Raw genomic sequence first — 19,827 nt, forward strand, 5'->3', positions numbered from 1 at the left:
ACGGTTCCCTCCTCCCCCACCCCTGCTCCCAGGTATGAAGTCCCCAATGATCCCTCGTCGGACCACTTGCTGATAGTTCCATGCAGCAGAGAGGCTCGCACAAGAGCCAAATGTGGTGACAGCCGTCCTGGCAGCGGCTATTCAAAACCACCCCAATCCCCAGGGCGCCTCCTAATCCGGCCTTTTCCCTTCCTTCGGTAGCTGGGCTCTCATATCTCTATCTGTTCCCTTCTACTTCAAAGCTTGCAAAAGACTCACGCCAACCAACATCAACCTCAACTACGTCTCGTTTGGTCTGCGTACCTGCGTAGCTTCTACCAACAACCGAAGACTGGTTTCTTCCTTTCTTTCCTTTGCTGTCTAACGCTATACGTTGTCGCCATGGCGATCAACGACGAGAAGAAGCGGCCTCTGGCCTTGAACCTAGCCCCCGTGCGGACCATGTCGGCGAGCTCCTCCGACTCGGACGACTCTTCATCAACCTCGTCGTCTCTGGCCAAGCCTCCCCGGACGCCGCGATTTGCCGAGGCGACTGCCGTCCACTCGCCTGTCGACCCGAAGTCGTTCCCATTCTCTGAGAAGTCCGAGTTCGCTCAGTCCCAACCCGGCGATGTCGGATTCGGCTATATCGGCGGCGGAGCAGGAAACCGAGAGTCTGTGGCCATGCCCATGACACCAAAGTCGCCATTGAAGAGCGCAATGAGGCTGCCAGGTGCCCCGGGACGCAGCTTCACGAACCCCCTGAGCCCTACCTTTAAGGAGGAACAGGTCCTCGACTCGAGAGAGAAGTCGACGGCAAAGACGCAGAAGAGTGATCTTGTGAGTCCCGGCCATAGGTTTCCCCGCCATGGGAGGCATACGCATGTATTATGGCACGGCTAACAGCGCCGCAGAAAATCAAAACGCGGGTCCGCATGGCCAAGTTCGCGCTTCGTGGTGTGAACTTCAGCTGCAGTCTGATCATCCTGGCTATGATTTCATCCTCTTTCGCCATCTTCAATGCTACCAAGGCTCTGCCAGCAATGAACGGTCTCCCGCCTTGGGCCAGTAACACCAACTCCTGGCCTCAAAAGGTCGTCCTCGCCTGTGCTGGTGTCTCGCTTCTTATCTGCATCACTGTTTTCATCGGATACTGCCGTGGTGGCCACCAAAGAGCAGAGAAGGTCGGCGTGTACTACACCATGTTCGCCGTGGGATGGTTCATTTTCAGTATGGTCATGTGGGCATTGGCTGCCGGCCTACTTCAATCGTCCAAGAACAATAGTGGCAACCAAGACATGTGGGGCTGGGCTTGCGTTCAAAACCACCGCAGCGAGCTTTACAAGGACAAGATTGACTACGCACTGGTGTGCCGCCTGCAGGTAAGAATCACGGCCTCGAAGACTTTGCCTGCCTGGCAGTTGCTAACGCTCCCTCGCAGAACTGGTCCCTGATTTGCATCATTATCGAGCTTGTCGTCGAGGTCATCAGCATCACGCTCTACAGCATCGTCTTCTACCGATACTGGTCTAAGCGGAAGCTCCACAAGTCGATGGACATGCGGGACAAGGCCCGGTCTGATCTGTACCTCGCCCAGCTCCGAACGCAATCAGCCCCGAACACGCCTGGCTTCGGTCCCAAGTCTCCGGCGTTCTCGCAATACGCCCTTTCGCCCCGCTTCCCGCCGTCGACATACCAATCCCTCGGCGATATCGAGGAAGGTGCCTCGCCATTTACTCCGGGCGGGAAGAAGCTCATCATTCCCCAGTCTGCTTTCACACCAAAGGAGGGTGGCTTCAAGCTCCAGGCGCCTCCTACGAAGGCCAACCCAGCCACACCACAAACGCCAAAGAGCGGTGGTTTCAGAACGCCAACCTCAGCAACATCACCTATGCTACCCACGGCACCGACGTTCAATGCGCCGGCGCCAATGGTACAAGGCGAGCAGCAATACGAGGCTGTTCCAATTCCGGGCGCATACGCCGGGCAAGCAATCAAGAGCCCGCCACCTACACAAACAACCTTTGGCTTGCAGCGGTAGGGATCTTGATGGTTGGAGTCTGTTTATACACCTTTTCTATTCTTCGACGGAGACAGCTGAGCTGCCGCGAAGGCATGGCTGCTTTTTTTTGTTTTTGATTGTGGAAATACCAGAGGCGTTGGCGGGAATGGGGGCAAAGCGACATGGGAGACATATCTATATTTTAATGCTAGGAACCTGTACAGTAGCGACAGACATACGCCGCTGGAGGTGAAGCTGGGTAAATAGGACGAAGCTCTATCTAGACATGAGGATTCCTCTTCCAAATGGCAACTTTTCTTATTGTCCAAAATTGGCATGAATTGAAGTCTGAAGTTTTCAAATGAGGTTCGGTTGACTTGCATGTGTCTGCGGATCGCGAAATTCTGCAACATTGCGGCGCCAAACGATGGTACCTTTTTCCTACAGGCTTCCCCAGTCTGTCGTCAGCAGAAAGAGCCTCGAGCCCAAAGTAAGAAATACCGGTACGTGGGAAGCGGCTCTGAGGCGCTCGAGCAAGGGTGATGAAGTCTGTCTTGCAGCAGCAGCAGCAAAAAGACGACATGGTCATGATGAGATGAGATGAGACGCCGCCCCACAGGAGCAACGTCACGCGTTATTGGGGACGTGGGATGACACTAACAATTTCCACTTTAATTCCGACTCCATCAAATCACCCCTGTCGCTAATAAAGGGTCCAAAGACTTGAAATCACGAGAAACGTGGACAAGAATTGGAAAGAAAACAAAGTTTGTTGGCCATCCCCATTGGAGTTTCAGGGCGTCATACGGAGCATCCCCGACAGTCCCACTGATCATATCAGCAGCGAACGAGGTTGGCCATCGTTGCAGCCCACACACACTCCTTTCACAGCTCACGCAGGCACACACACAACCATGGCACCGACTGCTCTGCGCCCAATGACGATGGCTGCTGCCGCTTCCGGGCGTCAAGCTTGGCGGCAAGTGATGCGGCCACCTGCGTCGTCGACACAGAAGCTCCTGCCAGGACGCCAATCCGAGCAGCTCCTCCAGCGACGAGCTGCTTCTTCTTCGTCTTCCTCTCCCGCCGCCGCGCATTCGATAATTCAAAGGCCGACAGCACCCGCCGTGTCGCCGAGAATCCTGCCTGCTAGGAACACCAGCACTACAGCTACTATCAAGGGCCCAAAGCAGCAGCAGCGATCCTACAGCTCGTCGTCACCAAATAATAATAGCTCGACGCCGCCTCCCCCGCCGAGGGGCAAAAATAAGAATAACCTCAAGTTCTGGCCATTCCTCGTGGTCATTGCCTTGGGCTCCTCGAGCTACATTTTGCTCGTGAATCGGCGAAAAGGTAAGCTGGGGCAAGCTCTCATTTTGTTGGCGGGCCAGCCCGGTTAGTGGAGAGCAGCAGCCTCCAGAGTCTCCCTAACAATAGAGCTACCTACCTACCGCAACGCGGGCAAAGACGAGAATGATTTGTTGAAACAAGTGGGAAACAAAGGAAGAGCCAGGGCCAAGAGCACGAGTGCAGCTAGCATAGGTCGTCCATATTCTGGTCATGCCGTGGTGCCATGCTCCGTAGTAGTGCCACAGCCAGCTACTCCTGCTGTGAATCCCTTTGTCGCCCGGGGCCTTGCCCTCTCGCTTCTCCCCCTTTTCTGGGCCCTTACCCGTTCTATGCCATGCACGGCGGGGATTCAGGTTACTGGGCGACAACAATCTCTCTAACCGCCTAAAACTGAACGTTGAAAAAAACTGACACAATCTTTTGTGTTTTTATTAATAGAAATGCCTGCCGTACCCCCCGTCGCCAGCAAGACGTCGCCGACGTTCTCGCCTAACGATGTGACGGTGCTGTTCGTGCTAGGCGGGCCGGGCGCCGGCAAGGGCACGCAGTGCGCGAGGCTCGTCGAGGATTTTGGGTTCACGCACCTGTCGGCTGGCGACCTGCTGCGGGCCGAGCAGACGCGCGAAGGCTCCGAGTTTGGCGCGCTGATCCGGGACTGCATCAAGGACGGGTCGATTGTGCCCATGGAGGTGACGGTGCAGCTGCTCGAGAACGCCATGAAGGACACGATTGCCGCTGTACGAGGAGGATCAGGAGGAGCCAAGGCCCGCTTCCTCATCGACGGCTTCCCGCGCAAGATGGACCAGGCCTTCAAGTTCGAGGAGGCCGTCTGCCCCGCGCGCCTCGTGCTCTTCTTCGACTGCCCCGAGGACGAGATGGAGCGGCGCCTGCTCGAGCGCGGCAAGACCAGCGGCCGCTCCGACGACAACGCCGACAGCATCCGCAAGCGCTTCCGCACCTTTGTCGAGACGAGCATGCCCGTCGTCGACCACTACGAGAAGGAAGGCCGCGTCATCAAGGTCGACGCCACCCCGGCCCCCGATGCAGTCTACCGCGACACCCAGGCCAAGCTCACCAAGGTCTTGGGCGACAACTTTTAAAGCGGAAGCTAGGCCCTATCCACTGGTACCTAGCAGCGCGTGCGACTGGGGCGACGACGAGTGTGTCGACCTGGGCTTTTTTCGGTCCTGTTTGACTGTTGTATAGAACGACGGAGTCTCCTCTTGGGAGGAGGGTTCATCCTCACGGGCTTCTCAGCCTCTTAGACTTTACTTTCAGTTTTTTCACCCTTGTTTTACTCAAGTTTATTCCGTATGGATAGCTAGGTAGTAGTAGTGGCTCCGCGCCTACTTGCTTCTCTCCTCCTTTTGTAAACCATCCATTTCCACTGTATGATCAACGCCGTCTTGATTTCCCAACCGATGGCGGAACAGCCTTCCTTCCCATTTCTCGCCCACAGTCCATACATAGAAATAACTTGACCCATTACCGGAAAAGACATGATGCACCTCAACCGCCCCCATTCTGGACCGGCCTTTTACGAAGACAATGACTATACAAGTCAAATAGATTACTTTGTGGGGTCTGCTTTGTAGAAGCAATCTGAAAAGAGAAGTCTAAACTTTTTGAGTCGAGCTCCCACAAGAGCAAACGCTGCAAAGCTCTCCTACCTAACCCTCTAGCTTCACCTTTCAGTCGTCATCGTCATTACGCTGCTTCTGCGTTAGCTGCAGACGACGTCTACCCTCACCACCCGTACCGATGCTGATACCAGCACTCGCGAGCTTCCTGTCGATTTCCTGCTGTTCCCGCTCCTTTTGGGCATCAACATCTGCCTGCGACTTACGCACGACAGTGATGAGCCGGTCGAGCACATTCTTGAACTGGTCGACTCTGGTTCCTAGCTCGCGCCATTGCTTCTCGCCAAAGACGCGGTAGGTGGTGCGGTGTACCAAGAACACCTTTTGTTTTTGGGACAATCTGCCCTCGACCAGCTTAGCTCTGATCACGTCGATGGTCCACATCTCCACCTCCTCGGACGGGATTTGCAGGGCGTGGGCAATGTTCTGGTACGGGATCTCGCGATTCGGTGTGCTGGCCGCGAGGCTCGCAAATGTGAGTAGCCGCATCTTGCGTTGCAGCTTCTCGTGGTCAAGCTTTTCCTTCTCGATCCAGCCCTCGTGTTCCTCTCTGAAGTCGTTATAATCCTCGAGGTCTTGCTCAGTGAAAATGTCGAGCAGTTGCGCGTAGATCGGATGCGAGTCATTGAGTGCCTGGACGGATGGGAGAGCGCGGAGATCTTGGAAGTCGAACCGGGCAGGCGATGGGATGGCCATCCGGGCCGCTTTGAGGGAGAGTTTCTGAGCCTCCTCCGACGTGACTTCGTCCTGATCGTCGCGATCGATTGTGCCTAGTGCCTTGAGAAGGAAGCGATATGATTCCCTGTAGAGTTCGGTGTCAGATATGCCCGGGTCTTTATGTGAGGTGAACTTGGTACATACTCCTCGTCGCCTGCCTCTCCTGCAGCGTCGGATACATCAACATAAAGCTTGCGCTGGTCCTCTTCGTCCGTCTCCCACTCTTCGAACCACAAATCCAAGTTCTTTAACCGCGGCTTGAGGAGCTCGAACTGGCCATGTTGACGAATGAAGCGAATGATCTGCATCAGGACGTTGTAGCGCAGCGGGTTGCTCTTGTCGAGGAGATTGAAAACAGTGCTCAGCGCATTCGAGGCAAGAGTGAAGCCGTGGGTTGGAGACGACGTGATTGGCTTGAGGAGGTTTCCGCAAACGACAGGCAGATACTTCTTGGGATCCTTGGACTGGAGAACGAGGTGGATGAGGAGGTTGTAGGCCGACGTGAACTCTTTTTCGGGAACCGAATTGAGGAATATCGAAGCCTTGACAATGATTTGAAGTGCCTCTTCGCGCTGCTCCTTCTCGAGCAGCGGCTTCACCTGCTCGCCGACCTGGACGTAGTCCGCCATCTCTTGCGCCAGCTCGACAAAGCTGCCGTCAACGAAAATAAGTTGAGGGGCCGCCATGATTGCGGTTGCTGCTGCGATCACAACTGTAGGCGGTCGTGTCCTCAAAGAGCAGAGAAGGGCCGAAGCACCGTTCAGGACGGCTTTGACGTTGCTGCTGGAGAAGTATTCGGGGTGGTTACTGAGGCGGGAGGGTGAATGGAACGAGGTTGGGCCAGAAGTGGAATCCCTGGAAATTGCTGGAGGGGAAACAGTATCCTTGAGAGGGGATAAAGGGCCCGGTGGAAGTATTCTGACAGGAGGTTTCGGTTTCTTAACCTTGACCGTGACCTCGAACTTGGGCTCCTTGACAGCCGCGACCACAGAATTTCCGTGCCCCGCACCTGAAGCCATTTTTGCCCTGTCGTGAGTGTTGTGTGTGCTTGATAGGGTCACGTGGCACTTCCGCTAGTCAGAACCCGGGCTGATAAGCGAAAATTGTGGGAGACCCATAGAAGCGAGTTTTGCGTGTTAGGTATTACACTGTTACGGGTCGGGGGTGATTACCAGGTACCTGAGATACGAATACTAAGCTTTGGTTGTTTATACCAAAAGTATGGAAATAATAAAAGATATAAAACAGGCGTCAGTCGCGTTTGCATTTATTGGAAGATAGGTGTCCCTCTTTCGAGATTGTTGTACTTGGCCCCCTTTTGTTACGGGCCGGCAAACTCTAGGCTGGAGCTTGCTCCGGTTTTCTTGACCCTTCCATTCCATGCCGTGTAAGTGGAAGTGCCTACAAATATGGAAGAATCCATACGCTAGCACATAACACATGCCTTTGTGACTTGGTTCTTGATTTTATGATGCCTAGGCTCCTCGTTAGGCTATATAGTATATCGAGCGTAAGTTTTGGTAGTGAGGAAACGACTTCAACTCACCTCGGGTAGGTAATGCAGGCAGATAGCTGGCCGCTTAGCTACCAGCTACTAATTACTTCATCCTAATAAGCGGACACAGGTAGAACACGCAAACTCTTTTTGATCGAGATTTCCAAGATTTCCTTCCTAGCTCTCAGTTTAGGAGCCCGTGGGACAAATGGGTCAGGGAAGAATTAGAAAATAGCCTTATGGGGCTCTCCCGTCTCCGGACACGAAATGCTTTGTTCGGGCAATATGCGGAATTCACCACCTAGAACCAAGCACCTAAAGTCAGGTAGTCTCGTGGACGTCGAACCCCGCGAGATGGCACCCGGTCGCAAAGCTATTGTCCTCTAAAATGGTAAGGTTCGGATTGTTGGGGCGTGTGAGCATCACCTTAAACCCAAATTGATAGGCACGAGGTATGCTGGTTCGGTTTGGTTATTTGCTGTAAATTTTCTCGGTCCGTGCCCCGTCCAAAATATAGGCCGCCTGATATCTAAGAGAGTCACATATGTCTTAAGCTGTCTTTCGCAACCCTTGAAGTTGTCGGTGAATGGCGCTCCCCGTCACTTTAGATTCTGGCAGGCGAGCATGACAGCCTCTACGCCACCGGGCTAACCCCTGCATCAACCACCCATTTTCGGGTGCGTAACAGCGTATTGCAGCGGATCATTGAAAAACCGTTCTGAGTTAGCCAGGATCTCGGCTGTGCCCCTGGGCGCGCTTCAGGTGGATCCCAGGCAGATTCGCAGAGAAGGAGGCGCGGCGGCCTAGATTCTAGTAGGTTTGCATGCTAGGGTCATGATGCTGAGCCCTCCCCTAGAGAGTAGAGGCCTCACGAGGTGATGACCAGACCACCAAATCGAGCCTCTGAACCCGCATAACGGCCCGCAATCCTCGAATTGCATTTTGGACAGCTCTGCTACAGGCACATACAGCGCCGCACGAGCCCGGGGCTTTATTACCACTCACTGCCACGTCCTTCGACAATAACAATACGGATAATACTTTGGGACATTCGCTGTTCCAGCTACCACCTCGCGTCATGGCTCCTTGGTCTGAAGGTCAAGGCAGCCATCTGAAAAGAGGTCGCATCTCCGTAGGTGTCCACTACTTTACCTTCTTAATCTTCTGTTATCTTTCGTCACAACAACGCAGCCATGATTCGACGATTAATCCGAAAATTTCAGGGCTCCCCGGCAGATGCCGAGCAGGAGTCGTTCAAGAAACCCCGACGCTCCGAGAGACTCTCGTCACAACGCGTCGACAACGACGTCTACAAAACACCAGTCTCGACCAGGCAACAGCTACCATCGCCTGTTACGCACGACGCCAGCGAGGAGATCGAGCTGTTTAAGGAGGCCACCGCCACTCCACCCGAGGGACGTCCCAGCCAAGTGTCGCATCGCAATCCAGACGACAACTTTTCCCAGGGTCTCGCCTTCAGCTCGCCACCCCAAGACACTCAGGCCTTCCCTAGCCAGCATGTCGACCCGAATGCCCCGCTGTCTGACGAGGTAGAAGATGAAGTTAAAGAGGGCGTATGGGGATACCTTTTCCCCATGGACACGCGCTATGGTGGCCGGTGCGTCGTCATGAGGAAGAAGGGGACGTGCCCGCCCCCCGAGGCGGCCGAAGAAGCAGCTGCGTCGACGTCGAGGAGGGGAGGTAGAAGAGGCCCAAAAGCCCCTGCCAAGAGCGAGAAGAAATCCAGCGGTCTTGCATCCGGAGGCTACTTGATTGGGAGGCACCCCGAGTGCGGTATGCTTCTGTCCTCACTCTTAAGCACTGCGCAGCAGACATGACTAACGTATTCAGATATTGTGGTGGATGATCCGATAATTTCGAACCGCCACTGTTTGATATTTACCGAGAACAAGGGCAACGACACTGTTGCTGTGCTTGAGGATCTCTCGAGCAACGGGACCTTCGTCAACGAAGCAATAGTGGGCCGAAATCAACGGAGAGAGCTGCAGGAGCAGGATGAGATTGCTGTTCTCGACAAAGCCCGCTTCATTTTCAGATACCCAAAGAGCCGTCACACAAGCGCATTCCTGCAACAGTACACACCACAGGAGAAACTCGGGAAAGGTCACTTTGCAGAGGTCTACCTGTGTGTTGAGAAATCAACCGGCCAGCGTTATGCCGTCAAGGTTTTCAGCAAGACACCTGGCGTGGAAGAGAAATCCAAGAGCGACGGCCTACAGCAGGAAATTGCCGTGCTCATGGGCGTCAGCCACCCAAACGTCCTATGCCTCAAGGACACCTTCAACGAACCTAATGCTGTATATTTGGTGCTGGAGCTCGCTCCAGAGGGAGAACTGTTCAACTTCATTGTTCAGAAGCAAAAGCTGACGGAGAACGAAACCCGGAAGCTCTTCACCCAGCTGTTTAATGGCGTCAAGTATCTAGTGAGTTCCCTCCCATCCGACCCCAAAAATCTCAGACCCTAACGTTGTTGCAGCATGAACGAAATATAGTCCACCGAGACATCAAACCCGAGAATATTCTTCTTGCGGACAAAGATCTGCATGTCAAGCTTGCCGACTTCGGCCTTGCCAAAATTATCGGAGAAGAATCTTTTACAACAACGCTTTGCGGTACGCCCAGCTATGTCGCACCAGAAATCCTGGCCGATAGCAGACGCCGCAAGTATACCAAGGCCGTTGATGTCTGGTCTCTTGGTGTGGTGCTCTATATATGTCTGTGTGGATTTCCGCCGTTCTCTGATGAGCTCACTTCGGCGAGCTTCCCCTATACTCTCTCGGAGCAGATTCGGAAAGGCAGGTTCGACTATCCCTCTCCGTACTGGGATCCTATTGACGACCTTGCTCGTAAGTCGGCACCTTACCCCAGTCCTAAAAGGACCTACTAATAAAGTATTACAGTTGATCTCATTGATTGTATGCTTGTCGTCGATCCTGAGAGGAGATATACAATCGACCAGTGTCTAGCTCACCCGTGGATGACCAAAAAGACACCTGGGGTCAATGACAGCACCAACGGCCTTGTGAGCGGTATTGCTGGGTTGGAAGTCAACCGGCGCGGCGTGGCCCGAGAGCGCACACTGCTAAGTTCCATCAATACGGTCCGGGTTGCCAACCATGTGCCTATGGGTGATAACAAACCCGAATTGAAAATATACTCAAAGAACCCCAAACCCAGCGCGCCACCACCGCCCAAGAAGGAGATGAGGCCTGCGGATATGCGAGACCCTCGCGAATTCATGGCTATGGGCGGTAAGGGTGACCAAGAGCTGTTCGGCAACGACGCTGATAGCAACTATTCCAAGAAGGACGTCGCAGAAGCTGCCGCTAGCTCCAAAGCGAAGGGTAAGGGAAAGGGTAAGCCGAGCGGTCGTTGAGAGGTATGGAAGTTGAGTGATAGAGCACTGTATTTGTTACATGTGGGATATGCCCGAAGTTAGCAAGCGTCGTGTGTTCTAGTTTCATTCCTTTATTTGTTGCATTTGGACGAGTTTGGGCCCCAGTCAAACTTTTTTCGTTTAGCTGAGGGCTTGTGGACTCTCTGGTCACCTTTTTGGTCAGATGGATATCTAGGGAAGCGTGTGTTTGTCGAAACTGGTGGGATGCGGAGGTTGATACGAAGCAACCGAGCAATCAGCGCTTTTTTGTTGCGGATCAAAAGTTTTTTTGCCTTTGCAGCTGCTTGTATAGCTGCCACAGCATTAATATATAGCGATCATCATTTGCGACTGTGGCTTGCTAGGTTCATAGGGGGTTTTTCATGACTGACAAGGAGCGGTCCTCATCAGGCTCGTTGATGGGTTTATACATCATATACTGTTTATAGGATAGGTAGCTAGAAACTATTCTGGCAAGGTCCCATCCTACGCGCGGATAAGTTATAATCCGCCTAGGATAGTCTTGTTATTCAAAATATTCGCCAATTCCAGCTGTGTATGTTCAGATGTCGTCCGCCTTGAACAAGCTTCTACCACCGTGTTCAATACATCTAATACCTCAACATCCTTCAACTCACAATGCCCACACCATCGGATTTAGAGTTTGGTCTGTCTACATAATAACCCTCGAACTTCAAATTTCGAACTTCAACCTTTCAAAAAAAAAAAAAAACCACATCGCCCCGGGCACGCTCTTCTCATCATGTCAGGCCCCGCTCCCATCATCCCCGAGAGGCGCTCGTCTCCTGATCACCCGACGTTCTCGGCCGCGGGCTCCACTACCAGCGTCCCGGAGATCCCCAAGCGCTCGAGCAGCAAGAAAAAGACTCTCTACACTCAACACAGCGAGCTAGTTGAAAAGATCAAGGGAGCCCGGAAGAAGCTCAAGCTGTCGTCGTCATTCGATTCCACTTTCTGGTCAAGCAATGCAGATCTCCTTACCATGGACGTGGAGAGAATTAGGCTATATAGCCCACTCCAATTCCGTGAATATCAGGAAGGCGGCGGAACCTTGTCGAGAGAGCGCTGAAAAGAGGTGGACGAGAAAGGAAGAGAGTGCCTACTTGAGTCTATTGCACTCGCACGACAGGCATCGATTGCGAGGGAGCAGTCCGAAAAGCTGAAGTCTCCTTCTCCTTTTTTAGATCGTTGCAACGCGTTCCTCAAGCTCTTCAACTCTTCTAAGCTGGGGTTCGACCTCCCGAATGCTGGATCCAAGGGCCGGCGCGAAACAACGGACCAGTCAATGATGAGAGACTTGATAAGGCAGGCCTATTGTCCTGGCTCTGATAACATCTGGGAGCCGGTGCTTGGGACTTGGGTCGATAAGAGACTCGCCATCGCCGCACATCTCTTCCCTTGGCGCTCAGCGGACCTTATGGACTCTATCTTTGGAACTGGCGCCCGCGACAAACTCTTCTCGCCCGTTAACGGCATCTTCCTCGATCCGGCTATAGAACATGCTCTTGATAGGGGCTTCTTGGTCATCGTCCCTGATACCAATTTGGAAGCAAAGGATTCCGCAGCTCCATGGGAGGACAAAGACGAACGGCACCAGGCCCTTAAGGATTGGGAAACGACTACTCCTAGAGAGTACCGTATTATAGTCTTAGACGCAACGCCTTCGTCTATGCAGGAGGCAGTATTCTCAAAGCAGCTTCACAATCTTGAGTTCAACAACTTGGCTGGCCTACACGGACGCCGGTTGCAGTTCCTGAACGAGTCGCGGCCCAGGGCTCGATATGTCTGGTGGACGTTTCTCAACGCCATTACGCAGCTCAACTGGAAGGGGTCGCTCAAATCCTCCAAGTCGTTGATACAGAATGAAGTTCTCAAGGGGACAAGGTACTGGGGTACTCACGGAAGATACGTGAAGAAGAATATTCTCCTCGGCTTCGTCAACGAGATTGGACACGACGTCAGCAGTATCGCTGAGTCAATCATGGAGCACGCTATTGAGGAGGAGGAGGAGGAGGGAGGACCTGCCGATCAGGGGCCTGATAAGTTGGGGCTGGCGGTCGTCGCGGACTGAGCCGTCCGCCAGGCACAGGAACATGACGGCTTTGACTATGAGCTTGAGCTGGAGGATGAGCTGGAGGATAAGGGTGAAAGCGAGGAGGATGACTAAGGGGGGAGTGTTCACATCTAATACGAAGGCTGGGGCAAAGAGAAAGGGCTACCGTTTATAGTTGCCAAATTTTGAACTCCCATAGGACCTGCAGGAATTTGTAGAGGTTGTCTGGGCTGAGCTGCCGAGATCAGACTAGCTAATTACAGGAATTATGGATAGATAGAGCGTACAGAACTGGTACGGCTGCTCTCAATGCAATCCCTCGCCTATATTTCTTCTCCTTCCTCTCCGTCCTGCTGCAGCTGCTCTGGTAGTGACCGTGGCTCGTCAGGAGGGCAGTGTCGTGCTCGTCAGGGATAGGAGTTTCGTATGCATCACTTAGTCTTGCGGCTAGTGCATGCTAGTGCGGCTCTGCTGTTCTAGTGCAATCCCCTTATTCTTGTCCATTTCTTCTTGTCCTTCTCTTCTTGAACTCTGTAACTCTGCTTGTCCTTTTTTTCTTGTCTTTTTCTTGTCCTTCTCTTCTAACTCTTCTTGTCCTTCTCTTCTTCTAACTCTTCCTATCCTTCTCTTCTTACAACTCTTCTTGAACTCTGTAGCTCTTCTTGTCCTTTTCTTCCTGTCCTTTTCTTCCTGTCCTTCTCTTCTTGTCCTTCTCTTGTAACTCTTCTTGAACTCTTCTTGTCCTTCTCTTCTTGTAAATCTTGCCCTTCTCTTCTTGTCCTTCTTTTCCTTCTCTTCTACCGACTTTTCTTGACCTTCTCTTCTTGTCCTTCTCTTCTGCCAACTCTTCGTGGCCTTCTCTTCTTGTCCTTCTCTTCTTGTCCTTGTTGTCCTTTTTCTCCTTGTTGTCCTTCTTCTCTCCTTCTTCTTCTCCGTGCTGCCGTTGGTGCTGATGGTAGCCGTGGCTCGTCAGGGGGGCGTGTCGTGCAACGCAGGGGTGTCGTACAACGTAGCTTGGTGCTGCGGCTGCTAATGCTGCTGCGGCTCTGCTGTCAGTTGTTAGTGCTGCTGCGGCTCTGCTGTCAGCTGCTGCTGGTGCTGCGGCTCTGCTCTCAGAATACAATCCCTTTGTTCTTGTATCCGTCTCCTTCTTGTCTTTCTCCTTCTTGTCTTTCTCCTTCTTGTCTTTCTCCTTCTTGTCTTTCTCCTTCTTGTCTTTCTCCTTCTTGTCTTTCTCCTTCTTGTCTTTCTCCTTCTTGTCTTTCTCCTTCCTGTCCTCCTTGTCCTTTTTCTTCTCCGTGCTGCCGACAACCCCCGTGACAATCAGCACAGGTAAACAGTAGGTTATACTCCATTCGACCTTGGTAGGTGGATAGGCTGATGGCCGTGGTCATGACCACCTTGCACTCACTCTATGTTTCCCTCTAAACGAACCGCTTGGTTCATCATTGACAAAACATGTATCCTCGATAGATATAGCCCAAACGCAAAGCGATCGATACTCGTGCTTCAGCCAAATTAGCCAACCACATAGGTATTCTTCGAGCGGTACACTCTGACAAGAGAAAGTCGGGAATGGTGTGCTGTCAGAACGGGCTGTGTTCGTTGAAACCCGGCCGGTATGAGTAGATAGGGACGTCGCCACAGCTCTCACACACCCCCAGCTCATGCGATTGTATTGCCGGCGTTACATTTCATTATGCGGCCTCTTCATTACTATTACAGTGCCCTATTCGCGAGCTTCCGATTTTCGATCTCATTTACAAATTAACCTTCCCATCTTCAACCTTCCCAGGCGAACAGAATGCCTTGCGTCTGTTTCGTTAATTACACAATCACATAGTAGCTTTCTCTTGGAGGCAAATTTATCACCTTGAAAAGGAAAGAGAGAAGAAGAGAGAGAAAACGGCCTGCAGGAAAATACAAGGATAGGATTAGACGAAATGAGACTAGCATATTCCCCTTTTCTTGGGACAAGTTCCCACGCACTTCTCTAGACAGCAGAAACAAGCAAAACGAACACGCCCAGCCAAAAAAAAAGGCATTTTACACAAAAGCCGCAGAAGCTTTTGGGGTTAAAAACAAGTTCCAATACTGATACTAATGCCACCACGGCCTCCGTTCTATCCCGTATGTCCGTACAATTTCCATGCCAGTCAATTCAAATTTGACTTGATTCAAAAAGGACTGAAGGAAGGGCAAAACCCACCACCACCAAGACCAGTACGTCAGTTTCCCTCCCTAAATCCCGTTCCGCCTGACTCCATGCTTCTGTTCATGATGATGTGCAAAAAGAAAGACAAACAGAAAATGAAACCCCAAAAAGAAAACCCAGAGACCCCCCGAATTAATGCCCTAGGGACATGACTACAAGAACCAAAACAATACAACCCCCTGAATGACTGCCCGATTTCCTCACTAGCCTCGCTGGAATTTCCTCTTCTTTGATCCAATACTATGGAAATAAGGATTTCCGGAAGCCAACAACCAATGCAAAGCAATCACCTGAAGCCAACAATTCCTCACCACAGCCAAGGCGACAAACGTAGTTCAGATGCGCGCACCGGCTTGTGGATATATGTGGGTATGAGGAAGCTAGTGCTCAAAGGTCGGAATGTCAAAAGATAAAATAAAACAAATCGTACATGAATGAGCTCAACGGATAGGAGAATAACAGAATAAAACGTGTGGCGGTTGGGAAAGACGGCGCCTTAGTTAATACGACGGATATGACCGCTGGCGGCTGAGGTTGAGGAATGGCACTCCATAAGCAACCCCCAAGCCGCTCTATCGCTCTGGAATAGGGTTCTTGGCTAAACGCCCCCCCGCGCTTACGCGCTTCTGGAGTCTGGCCTCCCTTTCTCGCTGGAGCTTGTCGCCAGGGCTCAACGTCGCGTTGGATGTATGTGAACCGACGCCATCGTACGAGCCTCCCGATGCTTCGATGGCAGCTCGGCGTCCCCGCTTCACCTCGACATACTGCTGCGCGGCGTGACTGAGAGGGAAGGCTGGGGGCTGGAGTGGGATTTCTGCACCATTCTGGATCAACAGCTCGGCGATGGGGAAAGGCACAACCTTTTCCGCAGCCTGTCCCGGTGCGGGCACCGACGGCGGTGTTGGTGACGGCTGTGCGGGATCCGCCGCAGCCAGGGCCAGGTAGACAGCGTGCGTGCCTCGTGACTTATCAGTCACGTTTGGACTAGCTTGCAGCGCCAGGGCATACAGGACCTGTTGGATGTCGTTTTTCTTGATCCCTGCGAGGAGAGTGTCGTCCGGAGTAGGGTACCTGGAGAGAGTGGGGGAAATGGGTTCTACGTATGATCGTTCGACATATTTCGCGGTGATAAATCTGAGTCGTTGTTCTCGTGTCGCTTGGTGGGTAGGCTTCACTGTGGGATCTAACTTGGCCTCAAAGACCATATTGGACACCCTGTTTCCAACTAGGAGAAGGAGCTCCACAATGTCCGCTGTAAAAGAGGTTGTGTCGAGAGTGAGGGAGCGAACCTTGCTGATATGCGTCCCCAGTGACCGATGGATACCGCTGCACTCAATGCAAACAATGATGGCGAGATTGATGGAAACCCACTCAACCTTGTTATTCGATCCACAATCGGCACACCAGCCGTTTCCTTGATCATTGTCGCGGAGCATCTGGAGCAGTTTATCGGGATTCTCGTCGAAACTGCTGCCGCGTGACGTGCCTGGACGGGCGCCAACAGTCGTTCGTCTTAAAGGAATCCCGCTAGAGCCGTGATTTGAGTGGCTAGCGTGAGCGCTAGACGGGCTTTTCCCCGTCAAAATGGACCCAATATCGATCCCGTTGAAGCTTAGTTCGCCAGTGGATACCAGCGGCTTCTCCTTGAACCCCCGCCCTTCCACAGCGCTCTGAAGTGCGTTGTTGATGGCCATAATCCAACTGTTCATGTCTTCTTCAGAGGTTGCCTGGTAAACGCGCTTGAACTGTGGCGTGATGACCTCGAAACAGAAACGGCGCTCTGCATTCCTCGCCTCTCGTACCGAAGCTAGACGCAAGTCGATGGGATCCATATGCAAGTCTAGCCTCTGCTTCCAGTTGCTATACTCGGACAGCTTGCCTTGATCAAGAACAATCCAAAACCTGTTAAGTTAGCGTTTCTGCGACATAAAGATAACGAATCCGTGGACGTACTTGTGCCAGCCCTGTTTATTCAGAGCTCGTGGATCCACGTGGCCGCCTGGTCGGTTGAGAGCCCAAAGCAAGCCCTCCTTTCTCTGCATCGAGTTTTTCTCAGAATTTGCCACCTGGCTTGAATCTCGCTCCTCTAGGTCTCGGATGCCGCGGAACTTGGCATTTTGTTGAGGGCTACCAACAGACGTATGATGGCTAAGACTCCCAGGGGATTTGGAAAGATCCCCTACCCCGGGAGAATTGCCCATATTGCCGGGGCTGATTGTCTTAAGCTGCGAACCTGTGCTGTCTGCTCGGCCGAGCTCAGAGTCCGAATTGGCTTGCGGACCATTTAAGACGGGTAGTGGAGCTATTCCTGACGCCGTAGAAGGAGGCTCCGGTTCTCCGTAGGAAAGGTTGCTCTTTTCCAGGAGTCTTCTCTTCTCCTCGCGCTCTCGGCGTTGGTATTGGTACTCTTTATCCGCTTCGTGCACCTCGCTAGACAAGGCCTCGAGTTGCGGGAGGAGATTATCTACCTTTTTCGAGGTGGCAAGAAACAATCTTGCTTGGGCATCGGCATATTTGGTGAGATGGGACAAAATCTCTTGCTCCTTTCGGCCACCGGAGAGATCCTGCATGAACGAAGAGTAGTCAAAGCGCTTGAGCTCAAAGGTCTTGCGTTTAGATTGGTACTTGGAGTCGCTTTGTTTCGCCTTGATCGAGTCGTGCCGCTGGCCCAGATACCGGCTCACGTAGGCGTAGAAGTCCTTGCTCTCCTCTTCGAAGTCGCGCTTCTTTGCCTCGGCCTGCTTGATGTCCATCTGATAAAGCTTGTTCATCGGGTCTATGACAATCCTTTGCATGTTCAATGTGTTTTGTCGCTCATACATCAGGATCTCGCGGGCGATCTTGTCAAAGTAGTGTTCGATGGCTGGCTGGACAGCGTTTGCGTTGGTAGAAGACACTTCCTTCAACGCCTCGATGAAGCCGGTAAAGGCATCATTAGCTTCTTGCTGCGCTGCGTGAACCTGCTCGGCCTTTTTGATTAATCTCTTCATCTGCATTCGCATGTTTCCCGTTTTCTGTTCCAGAGCTTTCATCGTTGCCCGGAAGAGCGGTCCGTCATCGGATACAGACATATCTTCGCTAGGCCGCGGGCAGGATACGTCGACCTTGATAGGCTCTTTTGCAACAGCCAGTGGCATCGACGGAACTCCATTGCCTGGGTCACTTGAGAGAGGTAAGGGAGAGAGGGTTTCGTCTTCTTCCGGAACGGCGCTGATTCGAGACTCGACGGACTGTGCGGACACCACTCGCACCTTGGGCGGGGCACTTAAAAGAATAGGAGGGGATGGCGAATGGGGTTGGCTGAAGTATGGTGATACGCCTATTGCTGTAAGATACTTGGGCTTGTCTATAAGGTAAGCCTTGGGGATCACGTACTGGCCACGAAAAAGGAAAAACTGGCGAGGGTATGCAGACGGTGGGCCCGCTGGTCGTACTCGACGAACTGGAGAAGAATGTCTTAGTAGCTGCAAGGCAAAGGATCACGGAGAGGCCAGCACAAACACTGCACGAATTCCTCCAGCCGCCACCTTTGTCCTCGGTATTCTTTGGGGGCTTCCATCTCCAGCTCCATTCAAACGTCACCGATGGGCTGCCTTCAGTTGAGAAAGGGCCAACAAGCTCGACGTTCGCGTTCTTGTGCAGATTCGGGTCGGCGTGAAACTCGCGCGTGACCAGATTCTCTACCTCGCGGGACGTCGAAGCATACACAAAGGTGAGGCCCTTGATCTGGGTATCGGTCGAGCCGACGGATTCGACGCCACCAGCTGGAGCCTGGACAATTTGGTGCGCCTGGCGAATGATGAAGGTGAAAGTGAAGACCAAGTCATCGTCGTTTGCGAGCTTCAGCAGGAAGACCGGGGCTGCAGCACCGCTAGTGGGCGCTTCCGGGTCCTGGAAAGACAGTGTCAGTCGTGAGGATGAATGCGGCGAGCGAGAGAGCAAGACCAATCGTGAGGGGAGGGGGAGGGGTGACTGTGGTGATGGTGAGGGGCGATCGCACGCACCAAGACGAACTCGATGGGGCCATTCTCGCCCAGTGATCGAGATGCTGATACTCTTGTAGCAGGATATGCATTAGGAACGATGTTTATGGATGTGCGCTTTCGCGGACTACTAATGGCGACAGAAGAGATGGATACTGCGAAAGAGTACGGTCAGCCAGCACCATGTCATTGACTCCAGTTCGCGGAGTGCAACTTGGTTCCGCATCTCGCCATGTCCTGTCTGATTCTCGCCCTCGCCCTCGCTTTCGCTCTCAAAAAGACACACCCGCACTCGCTCCACGCAGAGCTGCCGAGGGCGAGGTTCGGTTCGGTTCATGGCGAGAGCGAGAGCCAGCGTGACAGGGCATGGCGAGACGCGGAGTGGGGATGAGGAGAGGAAGGATCGAGACATGTGTCTGCGCAAGACCTACATCGATTCTGGTCCCTAAGATAGAGTGATGCGCCCTCTTCGGGCGTGCTGCCGACATTGCCCATCTCGACGGCGCGATTGTTGCTCTGGACGGCACCTTGTAAAAGGCGAAGATGGGAAACGCTGGGACGGTACTGTCCGAAATCCCCTTCCCAGCAGGCACGTCGTTTGGTCGCAGCGGCTCGTAGCGGCGTGGCGGGGTCGCTAGGTAGGGGCGTACTACATACTCCGTACTTCGTACACGAAACACGGCTACTATGACAGGCTTGGTAGCATCGAGCACCTGTCTGGCACTTGCACTGTGCCCTAGTCCTCGCCTGGCTAATGCCTTTGCGACCGTCTCCCAAAATTTTGGGAAGAGAAGGTACCAAGGCGGAGGTGATACAGACGGGATACCGAATTCCGTACTTATACCTACTCCTTTCCGCACACACTTTCCTTATGTTCTGGTGATAGGAAGGCTCAACTGGGCGTGGTATTGTATCGAACCGTACTGTGCTGAGACAATCCAATTCTTAGCTCCCGTTTTTGAGTGCTTTCCCCGG

General features: G+C 52.9%; 8 protein-coding genes across 8 annotated transcripts; 6 read left to right on the forward strand and 2 right to left on the reverse strand.

Annotated features, from left to right (window-relative positions):
- Positions 1-381: 381 nt before the first annotated feature.
- B0T26DRAFT_634465 (uncharacterized protein) lies at positions 382-2,020 on the forward strand (the record flags this gene model as incomplete). Its single annotated transcript, XM_060436634.1, has 3 exons — positions 382-819; positions 894-1,361; positions 1,421-2,020. The coding sequence occupies 3 exons, from the start codon at positions 382-384 to the stop codon at positions 2,018-2,020; spliced, it is 1,506 nt and encodes a 501-aa protein (XP_060302907.1).
- A 674-nt stretch (positions 2,021-2,694) lies between these two features.
- On the forward strand, positions 2,695-4,182 carry B0T26DRAFT_49434 (uncharacterized protein). Its single transcript, XM_060435342.1, has 3 exons — positions 2,695-2,748; positions 2,826-3,334; positions 3,485-4,182. The coding sequence occupies exons 2-3, from the start codon at positions 2,896-2,898 to the stop codon at positions 3,709-3,711; spliced, it is 666 nt and encodes a 221-aa protein (XP_060302908.1). The 5' UTR covers positions 2,695-2,748; positions 2,826-2,895; the 3' UTR covers positions 3,712-4,182.
- On the forward strand, positions 3,577-4,554 carry B0T26DRAFT_49616 (uridylate kinase). Its single transcript, XM_060435350.1, has one exon. The coding sequence runs from the start codon at positions 3,772-3,774 to the stop codon at positions 4,429-4,431; it is 660 nt and encodes a 219-aa protein (XP_060302909.1). The 5' UTR covers positions 3,577-3,771; the 3' UTR covers positions 4,432-4,554.
- Positions 4,555-5,022: 468 nt separating this feature from the next.
- Positions 5,023-6,374, reverse strand: B0T26DRAFT_634021 (uncharacterized protein; the record flags this gene model as incomplete). Its single annotated transcript, XM_060436592.1, has 2 exons — positions 5,023-5,773; positions 5,833-6,374. 2 exons carry the CDS (start codon positions 6,372-6,374, stop codon positions 5,023-5,025), a joined length of 1,293 nt encoding a protein of 430 aa, XP_060302910.1.
- A 2,002-nt stretch (positions 6,375-8,376) lies between these two features.
- On the forward strand, positions 8,377-10,580 carry B0T26DRAFT_745991 (kinase-like domain-containing protein; the record flags this gene model as incomplete). Its single annotated transcript, XM_060444640.1, has 4 exons — positions 8,377-8,977; positions 9,035-9,627; positions 9,681-10,050; positions 10,105-10,580. The coding sequence occupies 4 exons, from the start codon at positions 8,377-8,379 to the stop codon at positions 10,578-10,580; spliced, it is 2,040 nt and encodes a 679-aa protein (XP_060302911.1).
- A 1,219-nt stretch (positions 10,581-11,799) lies between these two features.
- Positions 11,800-12,672, forward strand: B0T26DRAFT_633459 (uncharacterized protein; the record flags this gene model as incomplete). Its single annotated transcript, XM_060436542.1, has 1 exon — positions 11,800-12,672. A coding segment is annotated over one exon (873 nt), but the record flags the coding sequence as incomplete, so codon positions are not given.
- Positions 12,673-12,978: 306 nt separating this feature from the next.
- On the forward strand, positions 12,979-13,561 carry B0T26DRAFT_686842 (uncharacterized protein). The gene has a single exon (XM_060440918.1). The coding sequence runs from the start codon at positions 13,109-13,111 to the stop codon at positions 13,373-13,375; it is 267 nt and encodes an 88-aa protein (XP_060302913.1). The 5' UTR covers positions 12,979-13,108; the 3' UTR covers positions 13,376-13,561.
- A 1,670-nt stretch (positions 13,562-15,231) lies between these two features.
- Positions 15,232-19,599, reverse strand: B0T26DRAFT_49633 (uncharacterized protein). Its single transcript, XM_060435352.1, has 6 exons — positions 19,284-19,599; positions 18,874-19,007; positions 18,371-18,760; positions 18,245-18,311; positions 16,823-18,188; positions 15,232-16,771 (listed from the first exon to the last, which is right to left on the reverse strand). The coding sequence occupies exons 1-6, from the start codon at positions 19,345-19,347 to the stop codon at positions 15,442-15,444; spliced, it is 3,351 nt and encodes a 1,116-aa protein (XP_060302914.1). The 5' UTR covers positions 19,348-19,599; the 3' UTR covers positions 15,232-15,441.
- Positions 19,600-19,827: the final 228 nt, after the last annotated feature.

The sequence above is a fragment of the Lasiosphaeria miniovina genome (genome assembly GCF_030549165.1).
Source record: "Lasiosphaeria miniovina strain SMH2392-1A chromosome Unknown B0T26scaffold_1, whole genome shotgun sequence".
NCBI lineage: Eukaryota > Fungi > Ascomycota > Sordariomycetes > Sordariales > Lasiosphaeriaceae > Lasiosphaeria > Lasiosphaeria miniovina.